Consider the following 11675-nt stretch of genomic DNA (forward strand, 5'->3'; position numbering starts at 1 on the left):
ATTTATTTTTGTGCACAGGTTATATGGCATACATACATGTCATTAAACTGTAAATAGTAGGGCATTTTAGATCATTATTACTATTTAAATAGTTATAAATTATTAAAAAAATAGAAATTTAATTTTTACAGTTATTTAAAGACGCTGTATTTAAAAAAGTAATACCTCTTATATAGATACCATTGTTAAAAATTAATCATTTATATTTACAAATATTCATTTTTAATTCGAGTATGAATCAGAAGGCGTGTCACCCGTAATAGTCAGCCTCAAATCTGTTATTTCCGCGGCCAAGACTTCGTCAACTATAAAATCAATTTCATAAAAATTGTTTTTCTCTTTTATTGGGTGGCTTATGAAATTTCCCCACATTTCTGCGTCCACACGGTTTACGCCCTCTACCAATAATTTTTTTACATCGGCAAGTTTGTACGACGAGTTGTTCATCCGTACATGGTTCTTGACCGATGACCAAGCTAATTCTATCGGATTTAGCTCGTAGTGGTACGGGGGCAGCCTTAAAATTATCTTGTTATTGGCTTTCGCCAGTTCATCAATAACAAACTTTTCGTGTTGTGGCTTTAGTCGTTTTACAATTTGGAGGAGTTCCGGGATAACCATAGGTTTGTCTATGACCTCTTCCTTATCCTCCAGCCACTTAATAATTTCCGCCTTTCGGGTAGTCGACGTCGGAGCTTTATCAAATTTTACCGAGTGGTAGGATGCATTATCCATAACAATGACGGAGTTTGGTTTTAATTGTGGTAAAATGCTCTCCATCCACTCACGAAAAGTCTCCCCGTTCATCTCGTCATTATAGTCGCTTGAGTTTTTTTTGGACTCAAAACATAGAAGCCGACCGGGAACAAAACCGTCTTCAGAACCTATATTTAAAACAATAAGACGTTTCCCTTTGCCTGACGGATTTGCAGAACCGGTTGTAAGTCCCTTGAGAAATGCGTCTCTGTGAGATTTAATTGTTGTGTCGACCCAAGTTCTGGACTTACAATCACCAGCGTTCACCTACGTCTCGTCAAGATAATATATATGCCGGCCTTCCTCGCGGTATTTTTTAACAGTTTCTAAATATCGTCTGCGCCACACAACTATTTCATTTTTCCCCGCCAGAGCATTGTTTCGACCGCGTTTACTGTACCGGAAATCCAATTCTTTCAATAAATTAAATAAATTAGTGCGCGATATCGATGGCAAACTATTATCAGCGGACACGACTTGGTGGATTTTGTCTACCGTAGGAATTTCACGGCGAAACCAAATGCTTTGGACGTGCCTACGGTCTGCGTTCCTATCGAACTCGTCAAATGAGTCGTGAAAGGTTTTTCTCACACGCGTTTGCTTAGGAGCAGTCACCGACTTCGTCTCACGGTACTCATTAATGACTTTGTGAATCGTCCTTTCATCAAAACCCAATGAGTCCGAAATTATTTTTCGAATTAGTCTCGTAGATATATTAGGAAAAGTTTCCAAATTTGCTCTATATAAATTAATGATTCCGACTCTTTCACCTTCACCAATTATCTAAAACCAGAATATTTTATTCTTAAAATATAATTTGTTGTAAAAATTGGAAAAAGATATGAAATCATAAATATTTGGACAGAAAGGTGACTGGCTATGAAGTAATGTAAGCAATATTATCTAAAGGCCAAAACATAAAACAGAATTTTTAAAAAACTTTTTATCAAAGTCGAATTGTAAACATAACAATAAATATAATATTTTAGCTTGGATGCGCACACGGAAAGTATTGTTTTTTTGGTCACAATAATTTTTTCCCCTCCTACCGAAAATTACCGAAAAACAGTTTTTTTCACAGAAATTGTACATTTTAACGTAAACACACTATAACTTCGAAAGAATGATCAAGACATGTATGCAGACTCTACTTGGTTTGTGCTGGATTTTTACTATCCACATACAAGCACCGATGTTTTTTTTTTAGTTATAATAATTCTTGTATATCTGTGACCTTTCCGTCCCCACTATACCCCAAAAACATTATAATGTCTTTTTTATACAAATAGTTCAAATATTGAAGAATGGACGAAATACTGTGTAAAAACTCAAAAAATATAACAAAATATCTTTTATCCCTGATTTATATACGTATTGTTTATAAATTTATATACATATGTTTGTATTTCATAATACTCACTTTTCCCCGTTTATTTCTCTTAATTGGCGATGGGCCTACTTCCATTTCGCTACCTAGTTCATCATCACTAGTAGAATAAATGTTGATAAATAATTAACATACACAATCAAATAAGAGAAAATGGCACTAGATGGCTTGTATGCGCGTAAAGTACACAATGTAAACTGAAGTCGCAGAAAAGAACTTAATTTTTTTAATAATACATTTTTTTTTTCTTTCGTTTTGTTCGGTTGTCGATGGTCTGTTTTTATATATATATATATATATATATATATGTGTGTATATAATATGTCGATGACCTGTGTATGTGTGTATACATATATATATATATATATATATAAATATATGTATAGGTCTACGACAACCAAAAAAAAAAAAAATATGTTATATACGCGAGTATGTTTTCTAAAAATACCGTGTTTATTGGCAAAATGTTTTCTTTTTAATTCTCTTTCTATTTTATCTACTCTTCTTATTTTTACTTAAATTGAGGATACGGAGTGATATTTTCAGAGGGTTTAGTGTTTGTGTGCGAGTATTCGCAGTTCGCACGGGTCAACTTATGTGATAATACAGCTCACTACGTATACACCTTGTGGGCGACGACGATCGCCATCAACGCTCCCTGTCATCAACATTATGCGCGAACGCGACCGTTTTAGTGGGCAAACTTAAACTGAATAGACTATAGTTGTTTTCTTTGATAGTTGGGAAACCCAGAAACAGCATAGCTCCCATTGAAAAGTTGTTCATAATTATTAATATGTGACGGTTTTAAGACATAGTTGAACGAATTTATGTTACCTCGCATTGTTATCAGCGTCAATTCTGTTGCTTATCAGTTGTAATAATTATTACAACTACAACTATTTTGAAGTTATTTTTAAAATAGTTATATTTAAGGAGTAAAACTTTGATATGGATGCTTTTAAGCAAGGTAAGTACGAATAAAAATTAAAGAAAATTTTCAAAAAATTGTCTTGTTATTTTTGTTACGTAACTTTAGAAGAAAAAAAACCAGTACAGTGGGGTCGGGGCATAGTGGGGACGGAGCATAGTGGGGACGGGGAGGTCACAGGTTTACAGGAATTTTTAAATCTGAAAGTGATAAAATCACTTTCGAAAAAACGCTTCGATGCAAATCGGTAGTTAGTATTTTCAAGGCAGTACAATCTAAACCAAGCACAGTGTAAGCTAGCAAAGTTAGAAAGTATTAAATTGAATCGGCCATTTCAAAAACGACTTAGGTCACAGATTTTTCAAAACTGTCTTTTTATCAAATGTAATAATTATATACTTAGCTACGTATTCTGTGTAAAAACTCAATTTGTCAGACTCATATTTAATACAAATGTTGAGTACAAGAAATTTGAATCACTGCAAAATATTTATGAAGTTTCTTGTAACTAGTGTGATATTTCAAATTTGTGACTTGTGTCGTTTTTTAAATGACCGATAAAATTACAAAATAGAAGCATCAAAGCGTTTATTTGAAAGTGATTTTATCCAAGAGGCCTAGTACAGTAGAATCTATATTCTAATATATTTTCCATTATGCCTATGCATAATGGAATCAAAGCAACGAGGCGACGGAGTGGTCACAGGTCTACAGAAATTATTACAAATAAAAGTGATAAAATTTAATTTTGAAAATGATATTAAACTTCAAAATTGTTGTAGTTGTAATAATTATTACAACTGATAAGCAACAGAATTGACGCTGAAAACAATGCGAGGTAACATAAATTTGTTTAACCATGTCTTAAAACCGTCACATATTAATTATGAACAACTTTTCAACGGGTGCTATGCTGTTTCTGGGTTTCACAACTATCAAAAAAAAAAACAACTAGCATTAAATGGAGAACAATTCTAAGAATGACTTTTGTCCGCCTAAATCAGCTATTTTGCCCACTGTGCGCCGTGAGCTTGTTCGGCGTAGCCGGACACAGTACTCAGAATCTGTGACCTTTTCGGTCGCCTGCTAGCTACCGTTCCTGCCAGCTACTAGTTTTTCAATAAAACGTTAATTTTGGTGCATGAAAAAATGACAAAAAAAGTTTTTCAGCCGATTCTGCAACCACGACATTTCAAAATAGTTTTTAAAATTTTGATTATTTGTATTGTGAATATGAATATTTTTGTTCAGTATACTATTAGCGTATATTAACAATATTGCACACAACACCTAAAATCACAAGTAAAACAGCAAACACTTAATTGGAACCATTCGGTAAGCCAAGATTAATTATCATAGTTTTAGCAAACTGCATGTGACACCAAGCCTCTAAGAGCAGTTGTTGACGTTATTTTAAAATACGTGCGGAGAAATTCAAAGTATAGACGCGGTATAACATCACAATATATTAAAATGCTATTTTATTGAGAAATTAATTTATCATAGCCGATTAGTGACCAGTTAGTTAATTTCGTTAAAAAAACATGTGAATATATAGTATTGATGAACGTAGTCATTAGTTTTCCATGAACTATAGATCTATGTCAGGCCCTGCGTCCTCAATATGTTGACCAATAGTATCGTTGACAACATGATGGCGTTGAATTTAGTGCTTCTAACGTTCTCTAGACACACAGGGCAATTCTTGAACAATATGTTTGAGCTTTGCGTCCAGCTTTGGGTCTTTAAATACAATAAAACAAATTACTATATTATTTTTGATTTGATTTTCAATTAGAAATTATCGTACTAACTATTAAAACATGGACTGAAAATGGAGAAAGAAGTATTGATATACTGCTTTCTCCATGCTTGATTATATTTGTTTTGATACCAATATTAAACTATATTAATACATCCATAAAATATTGGTTGATACAGGATATTTTATAGGCTATTAAATATTTCTAAAATAAAAAAATTAGTTGTGATTTTGTTAAGGGGTGAAGTTCATCATGCTGACCTTAGTAAGGGAGATCACTATCATGAAAACATCTGGGTGTCTCAATTTAATAGCTTGAACCATTATCAATTGATAAATATGAATGAGAAAAATATTTTTAAGTAAGTAAGTAATAGTTTGCTTATAACACCTATTCGTTTTAGCGATCTAACACGGTTGTTAGGAAATGTGGGACTTGCATAGTCTAAGTGTACGGTTTTCCTCACCAATTTAGCGAGGAAGTCCGTGTACACCGATATAGCCATTACGACAGGATGCCAAAATGTTGCGTACAGCAGCAACACTAATATAGTCTTGATGTGCACCTGCGTGTGTAACAAACGTTAAGGGTAGTTATTTTACATGGGTTTTTTTTTTTTACAAAAATCTTTACTTCTGCTGTAAACCGAACGAATCTGTTTTGCGGTTTTATGTTGCACGGCCATAGGTCCATTTTTGATATGACTATCACGGTGCTAAACATAAACAATGTGGACGAAACGTTGAATTGTTCGTCGAAGGGAAAAATCTTCCAACCTACATTTGTTGTTGGACACGTTGGCACAGACTCGGAGATGGTGCAATACAAAAACGATGTAACTAACGCAAGCAATATTTTTTTAATGATTTTAATGGTGACATCGAGACAAAACTTCATTTTAGCTGTTGCGAAAACTACACAACGCTCATGCAATTTATGTACTGTTGGAAAAATATTTTTGTGACACACAGGAAAAGCTGCAAGCTTTGGAAACACGCTTGAAAAATGAACCTGAATTTTACAAATTAATTGTAAGTATAAAATATTATTTTCTTGTTTCTTTTTATTGCTAGATTTTTAATTAATTGTAACCGTTTTTTTTAAAGTGTAATGGAATGAAAAACTTTATTGACCCAAAAAAAAGTCTTTACTTGATTGTTGCTCGAGTTTTGAAAGAAATTATTCATTCTCAAGTCCTGGACACACATTATGTAGCTCAAGGATTTTCTAAAAATAAAGATAATTTTGTCTTAACTGAAATTTTTAGGTGTATCAAAGGTAAATTATCATATTTCTATACATTTGTCACGTGGTTTACATATATACATAAAACAATTACTGTTTGAAATTAAAATATAATACGTTTGTTACAGATGCTATTATTAATGAATTTATAAGATCAGAAAAAGTTCCACCCAAAGATAGCGAATTTAAAACAGCATTGAGCAATGCGTTTAATCTATCAAAAGACTGGAAATATCTTGGCGATGGAAATGGTGATGGTGGTGTACGCCAGAAAAATAAAAGTTCATCTACGAAGCAAATAATTGAGAAATGAATTTTATTAATATTTATATTCTTGTAAATAAAACTATAATAATTCGTATTCTTATTAATATATATTAAACTATATAAAACCAATACTTATAATATTATTACACATAATATAATAATAATCATATATAAATGGACTGTAGGTCACGTCCTCCAGTGATATTATATCACCTCAGTATCAATAAACAATCTTTATTAAATGAAAATTTAAACGTTACTACAATTTATCTACTTTTCTTGTTTTAATTTATCATTTTATTTAAAAATTTAAATTTACAGCATAAGAAATAACAAAATGCATCTAAAGTATATAAAATTTAAAGGTTTTTTTTAAACATTTTCTGCATAAGGACATAACATAAAGTTTTTGTGAATTTTTTTTTTAAGTATTTGTATTTGTTTTTTTTTTTTTTTTGTACTTATTTGTAAGAACGTGAATGGTTATACAAATATATTAACACCTTTTTTTTCCACTTTCAAATGTTTTTTTTTTATACATTTGTTTTTGTAATATCATATGTGTACCAAACCTTAAAAATATATGTTTTTTCCAGACATTTTTTTATTGCATATTAACTCAATTCCTACCATTACAATTAAACAATTCGTTTGCCTAAACTTGTACATCTATTAGGTTTCTGTTACGATGGATTCTGGCAAATTATTGTGTATTGTTTGGTAAGCATTTGAAGTATTTTTATTTTAACTTTCGACTTATTATCTGATTCTAATAGATTAGTAAATATCAGATAAACACAGACAATGATACTAAGATTTTCGGTAGCACAATTTGTTAAGCTATATAATTTTAATTAAACAAAATAATTAAAATTTACTTTTTGGTAAAAGTAATTTGAAAAAGGTGATGCACACATTCTCAGCTCCTTATCGAAGTTAAAACACTTTTAAAAGTGAATTTTTAAAAAATGTTAGTATAAAAGTCCGTGTAACGTGTTTCTGGGTTAACTGATTTTAAATGTTGCATCAGTTTGGATACACACAAAATAACTATTTGGCGTCGCTGGGCCAGATAGCAATTCCAAGATCAGAAGCAACTACACATAGGCTGTAACTACCGATCGAACATTGAAAGGTGGTAACATAAGAGAAAACAACATTATTTATCTTCACTTACTGTCGCTTACTTATTTTATACTTATAATATTTATAATACTTAAAATCAAGCGCAATATTAATGTCACACAAACTCGAACAATCGTTAGAACCTAAATAGTGTGACATTTGTTTATGATTACCGTAATTAAAGATATATAGTACTACGACCAAGGACAGACGTGTTGATGGGTTTTGTTAACAATGCCGGATTGTAAGAGTCTAATGGTACCAAATAAATCTGATAAAGTAACGACCGATTAAATTCTAATTGGAAAATATGAAGTCCAGGCAAGAACCGTAAACATTAGGGACAGAGTTGGGTTGATACAAGTTTAGAAATGAAAAGCGATCATAAAATATAACATCATATTTATCACTTTTTAGAGGTTTACATGTTTCGATTTGCTGCAAAACGTGCGATTTCCGGACTTCATACGTTTAAAAAAAAAGTAATAGTTTTTTTTAGAAAACATTTTTTTTCATAACACATCATTTTTATTGTTTTGAAAAATATTACAATACATATTATTATTTTATTTATATTTACTCAATCTTTAAGTAATAAATAATTAAAAAATAAATGTAATATATGGAAAATAAATATTTATTTCAAGAAATTAAATTTTTTTTCTTCATAGTTTTTTTACACAATTTTTACCATTTTTTTTTTGTTTTCACCCCTTCCCAACATAGTTTTTTTAATAGCAACATTTGAAACTTAAATGGTAACGCATACATTTTATTAACTATTAAAATTGAAAATAATGCACTAAAAATGTTGAATGGTCGATAACCAGTTTTGGATAACTATTTTTAATGTTATTGAAGTGTCAAGTTTAGGGCAGGAGGAAAGATGGATTGTAGTATTATTTTTATAAACATTATTAGGGTGTTTTAGATTGATATTAAACTAATTTTGTATCAATATTTGTATTAATACTACAAATCTAGAATGTTTTCCTTACCTAGTCTATTTAGACAAATGATAAAACAATTATTTCTTCCAGTTAGTGTCAATGGAGAACTGTTCAACCAGCATCTTTGACTCATCTTAAAACTGAAAGATCTATTATTAATAAATAAGTTAAAAGTTGAAATGTTAATTATTAAAATAATAGAGATTAAATCAATTAAAACAATTTTACAAAAAATAACACCATACTACATTACCACATTTAATCAGACTAGAGATAGTTTTAGCAACCAAACCGCTCTAATGAATAAGCATACCGATAAGCTTTTTATGACTTCAGACAACTACCATCATACTGTAAAACATAATTTACTTGTATTAATAGTTTTATTTAAATAGGATGTAATAATATTGTCACACAAATTAGTACAATATAGTGTATGTATGAACTTTGTCGCTAGGTACTATAATTGATAAATATATTATGTTATTCATATTAAATATTGCAAGTTTATATTATGTGAAAATAAGAGTTTTGAATTATGAATTAAAAAAGAATTCTAATAAAAATATTCATTTAATATTAATAAGAAACGAAAGTAAATTTTATTTACCAATAATTATCGTTGTCGTCATATGAACTAGTTGGTTTTTTGTCATTATAAATGTATCGTAAAAATGTGTACTATTTAAGAAAATATAATATATTTTAACACGGTTATTTTTTTTATCATTTGAATTATTGCCGTTTAGTTCTAGAGATAACAGTTAACTCTGACAAACGTTAGTTATATTTTAGTTACTTTTATTCTGATAGAATTGGCAGACTGATAGAATGTGATTTTATATTTTGGTGTTTCTGGGTTGGTCACGCTGATAAAATAAAAATTGTGTTATCTTTTGGAAGAACTCTTATCTCTTATCATTTTTTGGAAGAACTGCCCTAAACACGAATAATAATCGTGCATTTTTTATAATTATTGTATATGTTGGTACCCCTTGGAGTGGCTGTTTGTCGAGTGGCTCCGTGTCGATTTTCGGTGGCTGCTTGTCGAGTGGCTCCGTGTCGAGTGGCTCTTTGAGGTGTAACCGAGAGATCGACTATCGATTGATAAACAGCTTACTATTTAACCAGCGTTTTAATCGGCGGATTAAAGTAACTGGTGGTTAGCTAACTGGCAGTTAATATTTCAATTGAAAAATCGGGCCTTAAGCGAACAAATGCTAGCTCCGGAGGTAAAAATCGCCTAGTGAGGGACAAAACACCATTACAGCGCCAATTGCTACGTTCTTGTCATCAAGAACTAGAGAAAAGAACTTCTGATGGTGAATCTAACCTGAAGATTGTACACGTCAATGGTATACCCAAAGTGGAAATGTCCAACTCAAAAACTGGGAAACAAAGGGACCTCTGAAAAGTCACTCCTAAGGACCTTTCAACTACTGTACCTGTCAATGGATTCTACCAAAACTGTCGTGGCCTTCGTACGAAATTAGTGAAGCTTAATTGTAATGCTTCTGCTTTAGATTATATATTTTGGGTGTTAACTGAAACTTGGTTAACAAATAGTATCAACAATATTGTGAACTAGGTTTTACAAAATATAATATTTATAGATATGAGCGTTGTACAGCCAGTAGTGTTTATTTACGTGGTGGTGGTGTTCTTATTGGCATTATGATATTATGATATAAGATAATCCTTCAAAATTTATCACTATACCTATACTTAATGTTGAGCAATTATTTGTAGGATTCACGTTGGGTTCTAAAAAATGCATAATTGGTGCTGTATATATTCCTCCTAACTCCGGCTTTTGTACTTTTGATACCCACGCTGAATCTGTTGAGTATGTTATTCAGAATTATCCTTGTCATACTTTTATCTGTTGTAGAGATTATAATTTGCCTGAAATAACCTGGAGTAATAGCGTTGACGGGTTATTGTACATACGTGGTTCTGCTCTTCGCGCTCTCTGTATTCCGGAGACCTTTGCTACTTATCACTTCTATCAGAAAAATTGTACTGTCAATGGCCATAGTTCTTTGTTAGACTTGGTGTTCTGTAACGATAATCTTATTGAAATCGGCCAGTCTCTTGAGCCCTTAGTACCTATCGATTCGTTTCATCCTGCTCTAAACATTTCTTTACCCATTGATTTTACTGCACCTACCTGCGATCGAAAACAATCTTTTTTCAATTTTAGAAAAGCCAGCTTTGCTAATATTTGCTCATTCATGAATTACTTTGATTGACATTCTACTTGGATTCTCCAAAATGCTGATTCAGCTATGAAGGTCTTCTATGATGCTCTACATCAATATATTATAAATTATGTACCTAAATGTCACTTTAATGAATCAACATATCCAATTTGGTTTTCCAAGCAGCTAAAGGCTAGTACAAAAGAAAATTGCTCATTTGTGGTATATACGAACTTCCAGTATTGCTGCCTACAAGCAATTTTCATTTTTACGTGCCAAATACAAATTTGAATCTAGAAAGCATTATAGGACTTACGTTGAATCCACTGAATTATCGCTTTAAAAAACCCTCAGTATTTTTGGAAGTTTATAAAAAATAACCGTAGTTCTTGCAGTATTCCTAAAGTGTTGACCTACAATGGTATAACTTCATCTAATGAACAAGAAGCGGCTGATCTATTTATATCATATTTTTCCTCTGTTTATTCTTCTAATACTGTTGATTTAGATGCAGACACATTAGGTATATCAGAGTTTGATTTACCGAATAATATAAGTTTAAGTGTGCACGATGTCTATTACTGTCTATCTGAGTTTCGTGGTAACTGGTTGGTTGGTCCTGACGGTATTTGTGGTGAGCTATTTTTTCAGCTAACATCTATTATTTCCTATCCCCTCTGGCTCATCTTTAGTAAGTCTTTGGATACAGGTGTTTATCCGTCTATATTAAAAATCAGTTCCGTTACGCCCATTCCCAAATCTGGCAACCCTTCTATTATTTCTAATTATGGACCCATAACTGTACAATCTCATATTTCTAAGGTATTTGAGAAACTTGTCTTAAATAAAATACAACTATCGGTTAACAGTATTATTATGGAAGAACAGCATGTCTTTTATCCTGGACGTTCAACTACCACTTGCAACCTTGTGTTCTGCAATTTTATTTTCAGTGCTTTCAACCAAAAATCTCAGGTAGATGTATTATATACTGATTTTAAAAAGGCCTTCGACTTAGTAAATCATGATGTACTAATTAAAGTACTTAGA

General features: G+C 31.4%; 2 protein-coding genes across 2 annotated transcripts; both read right to left on the reverse strand.

The window, feature by feature from the left end:
• Positions 1-222: 222 nt before the first annotated feature.
• Positions 223-807, reverse strand: LOC126846047 (uncharacterized). Its single transcript, XM_050585130.1, has one exon. The coding sequence runs from the start codon at positions 805-807 to the stop codon at positions 223-225; it is 585 nt and encodes a 194-aa protein (XP_050441087.1).
• Positions 808-4673: 3866 nt separating this feature from the next.
• Positions 4674-5734, reverse strand: LOC126846048 (uncharacterized). The gene is made up of 3 exons (XM_050585131.1): positions 5471-5734; positions 5304-5402; positions 4674-4817 (listed from the first exon to the last, which is right to left on the reverse strand). Exons 1-3 carry the CDS (start codon positions 5732-5734, stop codon positions 4674-4676), a joined length of 507 nt encoding a protein of 168 aa, XP_050441088.1.
• Positions 5735-11675: the final 5941 nt, after the last annotated feature.

This window comes from Adelges cooleyi, unplaced genomic scaffold (assembly GCF_023614345.1).
Source record: "Adelges cooleyi isolate 19-005CV unplaced genomic scaffold, UGA_ACOO_1.1 ACOO_flye_CR_arks_rails_tigmint_CR_PRNA_87, whole genome shotgun sequence".
NCBI lineage: Eukaryota > Metazoa > Arthropoda > Insecta > Hemiptera > Adelgidae > Adelges > Adelges cooleyi.